The 18,581-nt window shown below is 36.7% G+C and overlaps 1 protein-coding gene across 1 annotated transcript in view; it reads right to left on the bottom strand.

Moving 5' to 3' along the window:
• Positions 1-18,342, bottom strand: part of tmprss6 (transmembrane serine protease 6) — a 40,554-nt gene extending 22,212 nt beyond the window's left edge. Inside the window, 7 exon segments of the mRNA XM_082136135.1 lie at positions 8,606-8,810; positions 13,522-13,563; positions 13,659-13,840; positions 13,957-14,024; positions 15,658-15,800; positions 17,441-17,567; positions 17,675-18,342. Coding sequence (XP_081992261.1) covers positions 8,606-8,810; positions 13,522-13,563; positions 13,659-13,840; positions 13,957-14,024; positions 15,658-15,800; positions 17,441-17,567; positions 17,675-17,734 — 827 coding nt within the window. The 5' untranslated portion in view covers positions 17,735-18,342.
• Between the last annotated feature and the right edge of the window lie 239 nt (positions 18,343-18,581).

The raw sequence follows: 18,581 nt of genomic DNA, 5'->3' as shown, positions 1-18,581 counted from the left end.
GGTCCGCTGCTTCTGGTTGAGAATATAATTTTTTATAGTAGATTTCAAACGATCTTAATATATCTTCTGTTTTATAGCACGTTACATTGGTTTCTGGATTTCTAATTTTGAAAACTGACCTTTCTGTTTGCTGTTTACGGAGTCTCCATGCTAACATTTTTTTAGCTCTGGGTCCATTTTCATAATACTTCTGTTTGATATATTTAAGTTTGATCTCTACTTGTTTATCAAGTATCTTATTTATTTGTTGTTTTTTAACTTTTATTTCTTCTAAGATTTGAGGTTTATTTAATTCAATATGTTTTTGTTCCAGTGTTTTTAGTGAGTTTGATAAATCAGTCAATATCTTCTGTTTTTCTTTTTTTTTTCCTTGAAGACCACTTTAACAGCTTTCCTCTTAACACTGCCTTAGCAGCATCCCATATAACACTTGATGACATTTCCTCATTATTATTAAATTCAATGTACTCTTTAATTTCTTTTTTAATATACTCTATACATTGGGGATCATTTAAGAGGCTAGTGTTCAATCTCCAGACGGTATTCTTGGGTTGAACATCCAAATGGAGTCTTAAATAAACTCCTGCATGATCTGAAACATCTCTAATTCCTATATCACAACCTATAATTCTATGCCTGTCCGATCGGAGCATGAAAAAATAATCAACCCTTGAGTAGACTATATGAGGGTGGGAGAAAAATGTAAACTGTCTCACACTTTTGTGGAGTTCCCTCCATATGTCAATCATGCCAGTTTCCTTAAGCATTTTTTTAACATAAAGAGATTCAGAATTTATATTTTTTGCTGGATTTGAAGAGTCTAGAGTAGGATTCAGCTGTACATTCCAGTCCCCTCCACATATAAGTGTGCCTGATACTTCTGAAGTTATTAGCTCAAATATTTTCATAATTAGTCATTTATCTTTTCCAGGTGGTCTGTAAACATTAAGTAATGTTACTTCTTTTGAATCAAGGATTCCTTTCACCAGAATATAACGTCCTTCTTTATCAGCTATTTGGCTGGAGAGCTGGAAAGTCACCTTATTCGATATCAGTATTGCAACACCTCTTGCATTTCCTTTAGTGTACGATGAATAAAAAGTGTTTCTAAATCCTAACTTTCTCAGTTTTTCAGCCAAAAAATAATATGTTGGTTCTCTCTTTTCATCTTAGCTATAAGTTTACTTCGCTTGATAGGATTTTGCAACCCATTAACGTTAAGCGTAATAGTTCTATATTCTTGTTGAGACATTTATCTTGTGATGTACTATCATATAAAAAATCCCAAGTGACCTTAACATTGTAACACAAATAACACAGAACAAAAAAGTGAAAAAATAAAATAATGTACAATCAAAGGAAACTACAACTTCCATAATCAAAGTTCCTTTTAAAGAAACTTCTATTTGGAAAGGAAAAACTTCGATTAACGAAGGGCCTTCCCCGTGCAAACTGATTCTATAAATCAGAGCACGTCTTTTCCTCAGCTCCCAGACATAGACACTGTATTCATTTTTACAAGTCTTTCAAGCTATAACGTCAACTCAACTAATAATAAACCGCCGAAATCAAGACTCTGAGCATGAACATACACAGATATAACAGAATTCTTGTATAAAACTTAACGTTACCCTTGTTATATTAAACTACTGTTTTAGTTGATTTCGGACGTCACGGTTTTACTGATAATTTACCCTGAGTGAGAGTCAAACAGTTTCTCCTGTGTCCCGGCGGAAATCCTGGAGTCTTTTCCGTGCCCTCTCTTGATGGTCATCTCGGTTGCGTCGTGGTTTCGCGCCCGCTGTTTCCCAAGAAATTTTACTCAGCTTCTCCATTGAAGTTGATGTGGCGGTGTCTTCTCTGATGTTGGCTGTGGTCAATCCTTTCTTTTTTAGGTCCTCCATCGCCTCCGTTGCGCTGTTATAAACAATGGGACCATCTTCAAAAAAATACCCGAAGTTTAGCTGGGGGTGGTGTCTGGAAACGGAGACCCTTCTCTTTGAGTAATTTCCTGATAGGAGAGTATGCCTTCCTCTTCTTTTGGGTTTCAGCCGGATAATCCTGGTCGAAGTACACTCGCCTCCCTTTAAGGTAAACTTCCCTCTTTTTCCATGCCGAACGAAGGACCAACTCTTTAATTCTATATTCAAGAAAGTACAAAACAACCGATCGGGGATTCCCATTTGGCGGTGGTTTAGGGCCGAGCGCTCTGTGACAGCGCTGTATCCCCAGTTCAGTATCGGGGAGGGACAATTCTGTCTTGATGAAATTTTCAACAACCTCCTGTATGTTTTATTTGCATTTTTTGTTGGATGTCGAGGGTTTGGCTTAGCACATCTCTAGCCTCCGCGTTCCACTCTTCCAAATCCACCACCCTGTGCTCGGCCTCCTCCACTCTATTCACCGTATCTTTCAAATCTTTGGCAATTTCGTTCAGTTTAAGGTTGATGTCTGTACTCAGGCTTGCCAAGTCTGCTTTCCAGTCTCTGGAGAAAGTCTCTTTAAAGTTGTTTAATTCTGTGTTCACGTCAGATCGGAGCGCCTTAATTTCAGAATATATAGCGCTGATGCAAACTTGCATTGTATCCGCGGCCTCGTTCTCGCCAGCGTTGTCATCGTCATCATTCTCCTTTGTTTGTCTCTCGTTTTTCTCAGGTCTTTGGGTTGATTTGCCTCTAGCTTTTCGTTGTTTCTCCCCTTCCATATTTGTTCATCAATTACACGGCGTAAAGTTAAATTAAGCAGGGGAGTATAACCGACTTGTCTGGGAGCTCGCGTTCTACACTGCCACTCGCCTCGACGCCATACCGGAAGTCCACCCCTCATTTTTTATAAGATTATAATATACAAACTCTATATTCAACCTTGCAGCTACAAGATTCTTGAACATTAATTCAGCATCAGTACTAAGAAGATTCAGCCCTTCATTCTTTCTCGTCTTCCAAATTGCTAATTTTGCAGTTCCGATCAAGTAGTTCAACAAACACGCTTTCCTTTTGATTAAAAATCTGTACATCACACCCCCAATAAACACTTCTTCTAAGAATTTCTCATCAAATGCTTGAAACCATCTATCAAGAAGATTAAAAAGACCTTTCAACCGATTACATCTTAAAAACAAATGTTCCAAATTTTCTACCATCCCACAAAACCTACACTGTTCACCCACTGCTGGATTCAGGTGCGCTACATGTCTGTCCGTAGCTATCGCCCCGTGAATAAGCCTCCACTGCAGATCAGCAGTGCGCTTCTCTATGGGAGGCTTATACAGGGCTCTCCACCTGTCCCTCACGAGGAAGTCTGGCTTCAACAAACCTGGCCACCTGGAGGTCTTCTGTCCTTTAAGAGAGTCCTGGTGTAAAACTTTGACTGTTGAGTGATATATTGCTTTTTTTGATGCAGACTCAAAATATTCTAGCTGCGGGGTTTTAAAAGATAGAATTGACTCCACATCTTCATCTTCATTTTCCGTCTTTATAAGATGAGAGATTTTAATTCCTGGGAGTTCCTGTTCATTCGACATGTCCATCAAAGTTCCTCTCCCAATGTACTCTCTGTAACTACTTGGTAAGGTATTGGCAATCTCCTCCATCAACTTTTCTGTCAAGCGTGAAGATCTTAAGCCAGTCATTTCTTTAAGTTCCTCCAACGACTTCCATCCATCTCTATTCAAGAGGTGTCCCAGCTTGACAATGCCATTTCTCTGTAAGCATGCACTTACACTTACAGAAGACAAAAGTCTTGTTTGAGTCATTGGATTAAAAAACAATGGTTCCTCTAGAACCCAGTTCCCAGGTTCATCAACCTCTCTTTCAACTTTAAAAACAGTTCTCCATGAATGCAACATTGTCCGGTAAAAATGCGAAAGCTCAGACATGTTTATCTTCTCCAGGTTCATTAAAAATAAATGTCTGTCCAATCCAAGACCCCCAGTTTTTTGAAGAATTGCCTTTGCAGTCTGAGACCAAACCAAGTCCTTGTGGTAGAGAAGTCTCTGAGCTGCTTGGATTCGGAAAGCACAGATTCTGCTCCTCACGTCCACCAGACCTTGGCCTCCTTCTTGAACTGGAAGATACAGCGCTGCTGCACGAATCCAGTGTTCTCCACTCCAGAAGAAATTCACAAAAGTCCTCTGTATCCTGCAGATCAGCTCATCAGGAGACTCCAGTACCAGGAGTCTATGCCACAGGATAGAGGCGGCCAAGTTATTTACCACCAGAACACTTCCTCGGTACGACAATTGTGGTAATAGACATTTCCATTTAGACAATTGAGCGTTCACCTTCTCCAGCATTCCCTCCCAATTTTTTCCTTTAAATGTTGTATTTCCTAAAAAAACACCTAACATTTTTAACCCTTCTCTTACCCACAGCAGTCCACCCGGTAATTTTGGAGGCCCTAACCGTCCCCACTGACCAATAATAAGCCCTTCACTTTTCCCCCAGTTCATTTTTGCTGAAGATGCCCTCTCATATTTTCTAATAATTTCCGTTAAAATGTCAACATCATTTTGACTCTTGATAAAGACTGTGATATCATCCGCATAGGCAGATAATGACACTCTACTACTACTATTTATACCAGGAAGTAAAATTCCATCCAGATCTCTCCTTATCCTACACAACAACGGCTCAATAGCCAGACTATACAATTGTCCAGAGAGTGGGCAACCCTGCCTAATACCCCTTGACACCGGTACTGGTGCACTTAATCCTCCACCAGCTTTAACCATCACAAAAACATTTGAATATAACAACTTAATATAAGATATAAAATTCTCTCCAAATCCAAATTGTTTTAAAACCTTTAGAAGATACACATGGTCAACCCGATCGAATGCTTTCTCTTGGTCCAAACAAAGAATACCCAGGTTTAAATGATTAAATTGGTTAAAATCAATTACATCCCTCAATAAAAAGAGATTATCCATGATTGTCCTTTTGGGAATGCAATACGTCTGGTCATTTTGAACCAATAACTCTAAATAACACTTTAACCTATTTGCTAAACACTTTGACAATATTTTGTAGTCCAAACATAATAGAGAAACTGGTCTCCAATTCTTTAGAAGACCTAGATTTCCTTTTTTTGGAAGCAAAGACAGTACAGCTCTTCGGCAGCTTACAGGAAGTGTTCCACTTCTGATGCTTTGAATGAGTACTTCATACAGATCTTGTCCTAATATATTCCAAAAAGCTTGATAAAACTCAACTGGCAGTCCATCAATTCCCGGAGAACGTCCTCTTGATAACTGTCTCATTGCTTCTGTAATCTCCTGAAAAGTTATTTGACTGTCTAGTGATTTTCTCCCCTCTTCTTCCACCTGAGGTAAATCACTCAGCAAATCAGAAGCACTCTCAACGTCACAGTTCTCAGCGTCATACAGGTTTTTGTAGAAATCAACCGCCAGCTTCTTTATTTCCACTGGGTCTGACGTTATAGTCCCATCAGGCCTTTGAAGATGATATATTTGTTTTTGTTGGAAGCTTTTCTTTTCAAGGTTGAAAAAGAATGATGTAGGAGCGTCCATGTCTTTAATAGAACAGATTCTCGCCCTTACGATTGCTCCTTTCACTTGCTCCTGTAATAGCGAGCCAAGTTCTTTCTTTTTCTTATTCAACAGCTCACTCTGCCCAGTTCCATTATTATTAAAAATAGTGCTTTCCATTCTTTGAATGTCTTTCTCCAAGCTTTTTACTGCAAACTTCACCCTTGATGTATTATGTGAACTGTAATTTTGACAAAATATTCTTATATTTACTTTGCCAACATCCCACCACTGACACATGTTTTCAAAAGAATCTTTCTGCATTTTCCATTTATTCCAGAATACTTTAAAACTATCACAAAATGAAGCATCCTGTAATAATTTAATATTAAAATGCCAAAAATAATTTGGCTTTGTAATCGCCTTCATGTTTAAATCAAATAAAACCAAGTGGTGATCTGAAAACCCAACAGGTACAATAACAGCATTCATCACCTTATTATTCCATGTTTTATCAATATAAAATCTGTCTAGTCTTGCCCCACTGACCCTATTCTCAGATGCTTTAACCCATGTATATTGTCTAATTCCTATATTTCTTTTCCTCCAAATATCAATCAAATTAAGCTCTTTTATAATTTTTGATAATACTACACTTGACTCATTATGAGGTTCCTCCCCATTCCTATCAATTATAAAATCAACAGTACAATTCCAGTCACCTCCAATGATAACACACACCTGATCTCCAATTTTTTGAACAGCATTTTTTAGTTTCATAAAAACCTCCACCCGCTCAGGCCCAATATTTGGTGCATAAACATTTATAAGCACAAACACAGTTCCCTTATATTCTATATGCATTAATAATACTCTTCCCTTTACAACTTCTTCTACAACTAAAACATTTACATTTATATTTTTTGAGAATAGTATGGCTACACCAGAACTCAAATTTGTCCCATGGCTTAGCACACATTTCCCTTCCCACCATCTATCCCATTCCGACTCATTTTCTGTATTAGAATGGGTCTCTTGTAAAAAAACAATATCCACCTTCTTAATTCTAAACAATTCTGACACCACTGCCAACTTATTTCCATCCCTACCCCCATTTATATTTAAGGAGCCTGCTCTCAAAAACTCCATAAAAAGGGGAAAATATAAACAGGACAGAAATAGAGTGAAAAGACAAAGAATAGCCGACACCCTGTGTGTTTTAATCATTTTGTGAAGCGTTCGCCTTACTCTTTCTTAACTTCGTTAAGATCTTCCTTAACCGAAATCTTTTCTGCTTGCTAAGACCCTCATGACTAACATTTCTTTGTAACAAAGTCACCGACACTATACATTTCCCTATGTCTGGGAAGAAATCTTTGACTTCCACAGTCTTTCCAAAAGTTGCATCTAGAAAGTCATTAATTTCTTGCAGTGTATATGTGTCCTCCATGATTTGTGAACCAATATCTGAAATTTCAGAGAAATTATCATCATCTCTCATTTCAGAATCAGTACACATTTCAACACTATTAAACACTTCAGAATCATCAGCTTGAACCATTTCAACATTTATTTTTCCTTTGGTGACATCATCAGTCATCACACTACTTTCCCCCATTTTAGATGCATCATTTTGTTCAACATCATCTTTCTGATCATTACTGTCAATCAAATCAGCATTAACAACATTCCTTTCCCCTGTAATCTGAGTTGGTACCTTCTCATGATTTGCTTCATCAGTATTAATCTGGACAACATTTTGTTCCTGAACATCCTCAGCAGCAGCAGCACTGTGTTCAGCTACCTCCTCCTGCCTATCCTGGACCTGGGCCTTATGTGGGCACGCCATCCGCTTATGCCCAATATCCCCACACTCGAAGCACTTCATGCTACCAGTATTAGCGTAAACCACATACGTTTTTCCCTCGTGGCCAACTCTAAACGACACATCCAGCTCTGGCTGATTCAAAAACATAAACACTTGCCTCCTGAAAGACATAACGTGCTTCAAAGCTTCGTTTCTGCATCTCAGTGGAATAGTTCTAATCCCACTTGCAAACTTTCCATATCTCGCTAACGCTCTTTCAATTTCATCATTCTGAATAAAAGGGGGAACGTTAGACACGGTTATACGGGTCGTTGGCGTTACCAGCGGTGAAATGGTAAGAAAATCTCCACCTACCACAATTCCTTCGCTTATCAACCGATTTGCTAGTTCTTCCTCCTTTACAAACACCACTACCGCCTTATTCATCCTCGACGCCGAAGAATTGTTTTCATATCCGATTAGTTCTCCAACCACCAGTAACACATCCTCCACCGTCACGCCTTGTGCAGGCACACACCTGACGCCGTGACGGAGCGACACAGGTGACACCACCACCTCCGCGGCCGCGGGGTGAGACGCCATCTCGGTGCCGCCACAAAAGTTTCCAAATAAACAAAGTCTTTGTTTCCTTGGTCAAAAAGTATTCCTCTTCTAATACATTTTAATTTATGTGCAATAGAAAATAGAAATACGAAAAAAAAACTCCCGCACTCCCCGTGAAACCCTCACGCACACCCCAAACGCTCCCAGCGTGCACCGGAAGAGAGAGAGAGAGAGAGAGAGAGAGAGAGAGAGAGAGAGAGAGAGAGAGATTAACCACGCCGTACAGTAACAGTCATCAGAGGCTGACACTTCATCACTGCAAAAAATGATGTTCTTACTCAGTATTTTTGTCTCGTTTCCAGTCCAAATATATATATATTTAAAAAAAAGAAACCATGATGAATTTACTAGATGAGTAAAATGCATATGGTCATCAAAATGAAGTGAGTTTTTGCTTAAAACAAGAAAAATGATCTGGCAATGGGGTCAGAAAAATGATCTTGTTTCCGATTGAATTAAGTTTATTTTTCTGACCCCACTGGCAGCAAACTGTTCTTGTTTTAAGCAAAAACTCACTTCATTTAAATTTTTTCCCCCAGAAAACAAGACAAAATATCTTATGGCATTTTACTCATCTAGTAAATTCATCTTGATTTAAGAATTGTTTGATATTTGGACTGGAAACGAGACAAAAACACAGAGTTTAGCAGTGCATGATCTAAAGCAGAGAGGAAGGTGAGTCTCACGAGGTGATGAGCCGAGAGTCTGCTGGCGAGACGGAGTCGTAGATGATCAGCCGGTCTCGACACTCGGACAGGAGCCACTCCACCCGGAGCTCGAGCCGGGATCCTGCAGGGGCCCTGAGGTGCCACAGACACGAGGACCTCTGAGTGTTCGGGCCCTCGAGAAGCACTGGCTCCGTGGAGAGCAGAGACGTGTAGCGGTAACAGTCTGTGGGGGAACCACACTTCAGGACACACGACTCTCACACATGTTCAGGGGTTTCATCTACTCAATATATTATTCAATATATGCTCAGAATTTGAGAGACGTTTTCATTTTCTTGAGTATGTCTGGCATTCGTGCATCTATTACACACTTTATAGACTCTTCAGAACAAACGATCAGTGAGAGCAACGGTTCACCTGAGCTGAACATGAGTCTCTAGACAGTTTTTAAAACACAAAAGACATCCAGATTTTTACTTCATTTCTCACTATTCTGACTTTTTATCTACAATTCTGACTTCATTTCTCACTATTCTGACTTTTTATCTGCCATTTTTACTTCATTTCTCACTATCCTGACTTTTTATTTCGCAATTCTGACTTTATTTCTTACAATTCTGACTTTTTATGTCGCAATTCTGACTTTTTATCTCTCGATTTTTATTTAACTTCTCACAATTTTTACTTTATTTCTTGCAATTCTAACTTTCTTTCTCTCAATTCTTTTTCGCAATTCTGACTTTATTTCTTGCAATTTTTACTTTATTTCTTGCAATTCTGAATTTTTATCTAGCAATTCTTATTTTATTGCACAAAACTTTTACTTTATTTCTCGCAATTCTGACTTCATTTCTCACTATTCTGACTTTATCTCGCAATTCTGAATTCATTTCTCACTATTCTGACTTTTTATCTGCAATTTTTACTTTATTTCTCTCAATTCTGACTTTTTATCTCTCAATTTCTACTTTATTTCTTGCAATTCTGACTTTATTTCTCTCAATTCTGACTTTTATCTCTCAATTTATACTTTATTGCAATCAATTCTGAATTTTTATCTAGCAATTTTTACTTTATTTCACGAAATTTTTACTTTATTTCTTGCAATTCTGACTTTATTTCTCTCAATTCTGACTTCTACTTTATTTCTTGCAATTCTGAATTTTTATCTAGCAATTTTTACTTTATTTCACGAAACTTTTACTTTATTTCTCGCAATTCTGACTATTTCTCACCATTCTGACTTTATCTTGCAATTCTGACTTTATTTCTCACTATTCTGACTTTTTATCTGCAATTTTTACTTTATTTCTCACTATTCTGACTTTTTATCTGCAATTCTGACTTTATTTCTAAAAATTCTGACTTTTTATCTCTCGATTTTTACTTTATTTCTCGCAATTTTTATTTTATTTCTCACAATTTTTACTTCTCACAATTTTTATTTTATTTCTTGCAATTCTGAATTTTTATCTAGCAATTCTTACTTTATTTCACAAAATTGTTACTTTATTTCTCGCAATTCTGACTATTTCTCACCATTCTGACTTTATCTCGCAATCCGGACTTCATTTCTCACTATTCTGACTTTTTATCTCGCAATTCTGACTTCATTTCTCACTATTCTGACTTTTTATCTGCAATTTTTACTTCATTTCTCACTATTCGGACTTTTTATCTCGCAATTCTGACTTTATTTCTTACAATTCTGACTTTTTATGTCGCAATTCTGACTTTTTATCTCTCGATTTTTATTTAACTTCTCGCAATTTTTGCTTATCTCACAATTTTTACTTTATTTCTTGCATTTCTAACTTTCTTTCTCTCAATTCTTTTTTGCAATTCTGACTTTATTTCTTGCAATTCTAACTTTCTTTCTCTCAATTCTTGTTTGCAATTCTGAATTTTTATCTAGCAATTCTTACTTCATTACACAAATTTTTTACTTTATTTCTCGCAATTCTGACTCCATTTCTCACTATTCTGACTTTATCTCGCAATTCTGATTTCATTTCTGATTTCACTGACTTTTTATCCGCAATTTTTACTTTATTTCTCTCAATTCTGACTTTTTATCTCTCAATTTCTACTTTATTTCTTGCAATTCTGACTTTATTTCTCTCAATTCTGACTTTTTATCTCTCAATTTATACTTTATTTCATGCAATTCAGAATTTTTATCTAGCAATTTTTACTTTATTTCACGAAATTTTTACTTTATTTCTCACTATTCTGACTTTTTATCTCGCAATTCTGACTTTATTTCTAACAATTCTGACTTTTTATCTCTTGATTTTTACTTTATTTCACAAAATTTTTACTTTATTTCTCGCAATTCTGACTATTTCTCACCATTCTGACTTTTTCTCGCAATTCTGACTTCATTTCTCACTATTCTGACTTTTTATCTGCAATTTTTACTTTATTTCTCACTGTTCTGACTTTTTATCTCGCAATTCTGACTTTATTTCTCTCAATTCTGACTTTTTATCTCTCAATTTCTACTTTATTTCTTGCAATTCTGAATTTTTATCTAGCAATTTTTACTTTATTTTACGAAATTTTTACTTTATTTCTCGCAATTTTTTACTTTATTTTACGAAATCTTTACTTTATTTCTCGCAATTCTGACTATTTCTCACCATTCTGACTTTTTCTCGTAATTCTGACTTCATTTCTCACTATTCTGACTTTTTATCTGCAATTTTTACTTTATTTCTCATTATTCTGACTTTTTATCTCGCAATTCTGACTTTATTTCTAACAATTCGGACTTTTTATCTCTCGATTTTTACTTTATTTCTGGCAATTTTTATTTTATTTCTCGCAATTTTTACTTCTCACAATTTTTATTTTATTTCTTGCAATTCTGAATTTTTATCTAGCAATTCTTACTTTATTGCACAAAATTTTTACTTTATTTCTTGCAATTCTGACTATTTCTCACCATTATGACTTTATCTCGCAATTCTGACTTCATTTCTCGCTATTCTGACTTTTTATCTCGCAATTCCGACTTTATTTCTTACAATTCTGACTTTTTATCTCGCAATTCTGACTTTATTTCTTACAATTCTGAGTTTTTATCTCGCAATTCTGACTTTTTATCTCTCGATTTTTATTAAATTTCTCGCAATTTTTACTTATTTCACAATTTTTACTTTATTTCTTGCAATTCTAACTTTCTTTCTCTCAATTCTTTCTCGCAATTCTGACTTTATTTCTTGCCATTTTTACTTTATTTCTTGCAATTCTGAATTTTTATCTAGCAATTCTTACTTTATTTCACAAAATTTTTACTTTATTTCTCGCAATTCTGACTATTTCTCACCATTCTTACTTTTTATCTGCAATTTTTACTTCATTTCTCACTATTCTTACTTTTTATCTCGCAATTCTGACTTTATTTCTTACAATTCTGAGTTTTTATCTCGCAATTCTGACTTTTTATCTCTCGATTTTTATTTAATTTCTCGCAATTTTTACTTATCTCACAATTTTTTCTTTATTTCTTGCAATTCTAACTTTCTTTCTCTCAATTCTTTTTTGCAATTCTGACTTTATTTCTTGCAATTTTTAATTTATTTCTTGCATTTCTGAATTTTTATCTAGCAATTCTTACTTTATTGCACAAAATTTTTACTTTATTTCTCGCAATTCTGACTATTTCTCACCATTCTGACTTTATCTCGCAATTCTGATTTCATTTCTCACTATTCTGACTTTTTATCTCGACGTCTCGTGGTTCCATCACAGAGAGCCACAAAATCACTTTCCAGAACATTCTCATTCACAGTTCCATGCTGGTGGAATGCTCTCCCCACCCTCATCCGGAATGCAGAATCCATGGCAACATTCAAAAGACAACTGAAAACCCTTCTCTTCCGTGAGCACTTATCCTCATAAAAAAAATAATTAAAAAAACCTTCCTTTATATGCTACCTTTCCTTTTGCCTTATGTCCTCGCTTATGCTACTCTGAACAATGACTGAACTTCGTATTTTGAGCACTTCTTGCGTTGTTTTTTTTGCCTCTTCACGATGACTCGCTTAATTTAGTCCTAATTTGTAAGTCGCTTTGGACAAAAGCGTCTGCTAAATGACTAAATGTAAATGTAAATGTTATCTGCAATTTTTACTTTATTTCTCTCAATTCTGACTTTTTAATCTCTCAATTTCTACTTTATTTCGTGCAATTCTGAACTTTTATCTAGCAATTCTTACTTTATTGCATAACATTTTTACTTTATTTCTCGCAATTCTGACTATTTCTCACCATTCTGACTTTATCTCGCAATTCTGACTTCATTTCTCAATATTCTGACTTTATATCACAATTCTGATTTCATTTCTCACTATTCTGACTTTATCTCGCAATTCTGACTTCATTTCTCACTATTCTGACTTTTTATCTGCAATTTTTACTTTATTTCTCACTATTCTGACTTTTTATCTCTCGATTTTTACTTTATTTCTCGCAATTCTGACTTTATTTTTTCGCAATTCTGACTTTATCTCGCAATTCTGACTTCATTTCTCACTATTCTGACTTTATCTCGCAATTCTGAGTTCATTTCTCACTATTCTGACTTTTTATCTGCAATTTTTACTTTATTTCTAACAATTCTGACTTTTTATCTCTCGATTTTTACTTTATTTCTTGCAATTCTGACTTTATTTTTTCGCAATTCTGACTTTATTTCTCGCAATTCAGAATAATTTTTTTCGCAATTGTGAATTTAAAATGACACTTGATCTGATATTTAGAAATCTAATGAATAATATTCAGGCATTACTACTTGTTGATGCCACTGCATTATTTCAAAACTGATTTACAACACATGAAAGTGAATTAAAACCTCAAAATGATTGTTTAGGGGAAAAACATTCACAGCAAAATACAACAAAAAAGAGAAAAAAGAAAAAAAATCATACCAAATGTGGCTTGAAAAAGATCTATAACTTTGGGGCTGGTTTCTGGAAAGTAAAAAAACAACAACACAAAGCAGTAAAAACAAGTGAACAGAAATGCAGCAGAAGTCACGACACATGTGTGGTCTGATGAGAGTCACCGGTGATGCTGAGCGACGACATCAGCAGCTGGAAACCCTCGTATCTGCAGATCTGCTGAGCGTCAGTGAAGCGCTGGAGCTCTCTGAACACACTCTCGTTCAGTCTCGCCACGCTCACCGTCTCCACACGACTGACGGGAACCGACAGGCGCAGCCAGAAATGAGCCACAACACTGCCCTCCCTGCAGAAACACCAGAGGACACGTGAAGGTTCAGCACAGATCGCTCATGAAACACCAGAAGACACGTGAAGGTTCTGCACAGATCGCTCATGAAACACCAGCGACGGCTTCCTCACCCAAAGGCGAAGACCGCAGTGGAGTTGAAGTATCTGGACAGATCTGTGGACTTCACCAGCTTCTCAACCTGTCAAAGAGTCATGATATAATGATGATAAGTGTGTTGCGTGTTCTAGGCTCAGCTTGACCAGACCAAAGCATGCCGGTTGATCCGCTTCCAGCTACATTTTGCATGGAATTTCTGACTAGACTTACAACAAGTCATCAGGGGTCTCATTTATAAAACGTGCGTAGGATCCTCACTAATAGTATGCGTGCGCCCGAAAGCCAAAAATGGCGTATGCCAAAAAATATTCAGACTTATAAAACCGTGCAAAATTCCCTTTACAAATCCCAGCCAGCAGAAGATTGTGCGCATGTACGTCTCCACCTCAGAATAACCATATCTGGAGCGTACGACGCCTCGTTTTATTATACATATCATCATTTGCATATCATTTGCATGTGCATATTCATCCACGTGATACCATGTTTAACGGTACAAGAGATTAGGAAAATATAAGATACGGATGTGCATCACATTACATTGCTAAAAATAATTTAGGAGCCGATCCTTGCCTTGTTTTTGAATCAATAAATCAAATAGTATAAAATACATTTCAGAGAAAGTTTTTCTCAATCTTTTCCACTGGCCAAATTGTATTTTTAATTGCTTTATATTTTTAATGGAAACTGATAGGCCTTATTGTACATTATTGATCATTATTTGCACGAAAATGTTTTCTCAGATCATGAGTTCTGCTATTATCATGTGCTAATCAAACATTAAAACACAGCATGCCCCAGGAAAAGTGTTCAAAAGCATCGCATACACTACAAATACTTCTATTTATTAGAATATAAAAAATGTTGTAACTTCTCTGTAATGATTTCATGTAATTTAAGTGCTTAACTCTGTTAATGAGAAAAACATATTTAATCTAAATGTGTATATCAGATGTAAAACATAGTTTAAATCATTATTTTATGTATTTCAACTGTTATTGTGAACATGCACTGTATTTATGATTAGGACTCATAAAGAAGATTTAAAGTGCTTTTCCTTCATCAGTTCCTCAGATCTCCATCGGTGTCGCCAAACTGCTCCGTCTCCAGAATGTTCGTACGCATGGATCAGAGTTTGCGCAAATTTTCCCGTCAAGTTTGTCTTTATAAATCACAACTCATGCGTGTGAAGTGTCGTACGGCTCTTTCAGTTTTGTGCAACGCAACGGTTATAAATGAGGCCCCTGATTTCTTTATTAAAGGGGTCATCGGATCTCCATTTTCCACAAGTTGGTGTGATTCTTCAGGGTCTTCATGTAAAGTTTGTAACATACTTTGGTAAAAATTCCTCAATGGCTGTGTAAAACAACACTGGTTTTACCTCCTCAAAAACAGCTCTGTTCACAGCGACCCGTTTCGGTGTGTGTCTCTTTAAATGATCATACGCAACTGCTTTTTTTCAACTTTACTTCTGCATCCGATGACCCGATGACCCCGTCTGTCTGAACCGTCTTTTCTGATTTGAATCTAACTGCTACTAGCTCTTACAACACAGTCTTAAAACACACACACTCACACACACACACACACACACACACACACACACACACACACACACACACACACACACACACACACACACACACACACACACACACACACACACACACACACACACACACACACACACACACACACAGGCTATGTTTCCTCACCATGTTCTGCACAGACGTCGCCTCGGCTCTGAACTCTGAGCTCTCATGATTGGTCAGGCTCACAGAGAAGTTCTTATTCAGTATGGAAACACTGGCCGTGTACTGTTGAATCACCCGCGGCTCCAGCACCCAGACCCTGTACTCTACACACACACACACACACACACACACACACACACACACACACACACACACACACAGAGAACGTGAGACGGGTGGCTAAAGGTTACACTCACTCGGAGCACTCAGAAAGTTTGTGTTCATGTTTCTGTGGTTTTTGACTGACACCTGTCACTCTGAATCTAGCTAACGACATATGTTTTAAGAATGTTTGGCTAATGTTCCCATTAATTTATAAACATATTATTTCTGAATGTTCAAAAACGTCCAGTTATTTAAATGTTCTAAACACTTTTTTTCTTGGTTATGCAAGGGAATGTTACATTGTATCATTCTTCAAACATTATGGAACGTTACTTTTGAATGTTCTCTGAACGTTCTGAAACAAGTAGAAACATTTAAAAAATGTTAGACGAACGTCCAACTAAGGGTTTGTTTACATGACAACCTTGTACTAAAAATGAAAACGTTTTTCCTTTGCGTTTTCCGTGTACAGAAGAAAATGTTGTCAAAACGATCCCGTTCACAAGGATCCGCGAACTGATTAAACCGCTGTATTCTGCTGCCAGACCAGTAGATGGCGATGTCAGTGTCACTTTGTAAAGAAACACACACACCTATAGACGTTATACGCCAGAGAAACAAGCGCGCAGCCATCTTTAAAAATTTGTCTTTGAATTTCAGTTTTTGCAGTAGCTCTGTATATTTCGATGGCATCGCTGTCGAAGAGTTATTAGCTGGTGAAGTGGAGTGTAAACGGCCCCTAAACATTTCAGAAATAAAACTATGAATAATGTCAATGTTTTGAGAACAGAATTAAAGACCAGACAAATCTGAACAAATGTTCTATAAATGTTACTGTTCATAACTTTGAGAATGTTCCTTGTTCACTGTATGCTTGAGCTGCTGCTGACTTTATAACACGCAGTTGTTTCTCTAGTGTTTCATCACACTCTCGTTCATCTGTGTTTTCTCACTCCAAACACATCAGGAAACTATGGAAGCTTGTTTCCGCCACAGAATATATAAAAAGGTTAATTGCACCTTTTATCTCACAATTATGACTTTTATATCTCAGAATTTTGCAATTGCTGACTTTATTTCTTGCAAAATTCTGACTTTATAACACGCAATTGCAACTTTTATATCATGCAATTCTGACTTTATATCTCCCAATTGCATGTTATAAAGTCAGAATTGTGAGATGAAAAGTCACAATTACCTTTTTTATTTTTTACTCTGTGGCGGAAACAAGCTTCCATCGATTTTTTTCCCGTACTAATTCTCTGAATTTAATGCACACTTGAAACATAAATTGAACATTTAATTATTTATCATTGCTGAGCAGAATCATGCTGGATATGGATATCTTTGACAACATTTAACTGACAAATAAAGGTCTGTACATAATTCACATGATTATATAGTGTGATTCAGCAGGACTGGAATTCTGGCATTTGATTTCTCTGTCATTTAGTCAAAAATTCATAAATGCACATAGAATGTTTTGATTAAAGCAATAATGCAGTAATCATGATGGATGATGCATAATCATCCTGTGCTAAAATCCTCTCTAAACATGTTCACATTTAGCAGGAAATTCACATTTTCCAGCAGAGATGACGCTATATTGTGCTGAACGCATGTGTGACTGTTTCCTCACCCAGAAAGTACCAGATAACACATGCAGACCCAGCCGAGATGAAGATGATGATGAGGAAGATGAGGCCAATCAGCCATTTCGGGAAGCTCCTCCTTTTATGGGACGGATCCGGATCGGCGCGCGATTCCTGTGTATAAACACGAATATTCACATATTCTTCTCAAATAACTTCTCAGTTCTTGTCGTGCAATGCCTTTATGTGTGTTATTTGAGGGGAACATGCGGCTCTCTCACAGTGTTGGTGTCGCAGTCTTGATTCGAATCCGCTTTGAACCCGTTTCCGAGCTCCATCATCGCCCGAACCGTTATCTCGGGTCCATCTTCGGTTCCGTCAGTCCTGATTCGGGTGGTTCTTCTCCACGACTCAGAATCCACACATGTTCGGTTCTTCACACATGTTCTGAGGGAAACGCTTGTGTTTGTCAGTCCGAAGTCCGTTGCGGATCAATAGTGAAGTAGATCTGCTGATGAGGACAGTGCGTGGACACTAAAGCCACAGTTTTCATATAAACGCGTCTCCTGCTCAGATGCTGCGTTTATGTAAAATGAGAATATTAATAACGGATCTCTTATGATAAACAGTCACCGCCCAGCAACGCGCGCTCCCTGCGCAACGCACCTGCGTGACGTCATCAGGTCGGATCTCACCTGTGTGCAGATGACGCTCCTCTGGGATATGATCAACATACGGGCTTTCCCAGTTTTATTAGTGCATTTTTTTGGACAGAAGTAGATTCAAGGACAAATGATGTGTTCAAATGTTGCAACCTATACATTTTGTTCCATTTAAAATATGTAGCCATTCATATCACAGTATATCATGCTGAAAGAAAAATACTTAAAAAAATTGTTTTCTGTGGTTGATGTGTTTATTTGAGTACTTAAGCATCTACTGTTTATATATATATATATATATATATATATATATATATATATATATATATATATATATATATATATATAAAATATATTCTTTCATTACTAGCATTTTCATCGTAAACTAGTCCCATTTATACTTAAGCAATATAGTGCCATGAAAAAGTATTTACTTCTGAAAATTCTGAAATCATTAATATATATAAAGTCAGCAACTTCTCACATCACTCCTGTAAAAAGTCATTTCAGTTGGTAATTAGATAAG

Source organism: Leuciscus leuciscus (genome assembly GCF_965113295.1).
Source record: "Leuciscus leuciscus genome assembly, chromosome: 14".
Classification (NCBI taxonomy): domain Eukaryota; kingdom Metazoa; phylum Chordata; class Actinopteri; order Cypriniformes; family Leuciscidae; genus Leuciscus; species Leuciscus leuciscus.
Note: the sequence above shows the minus strand (reverse complement) of the source record. Positions and strands in the feature narration are given on the sequence as shown.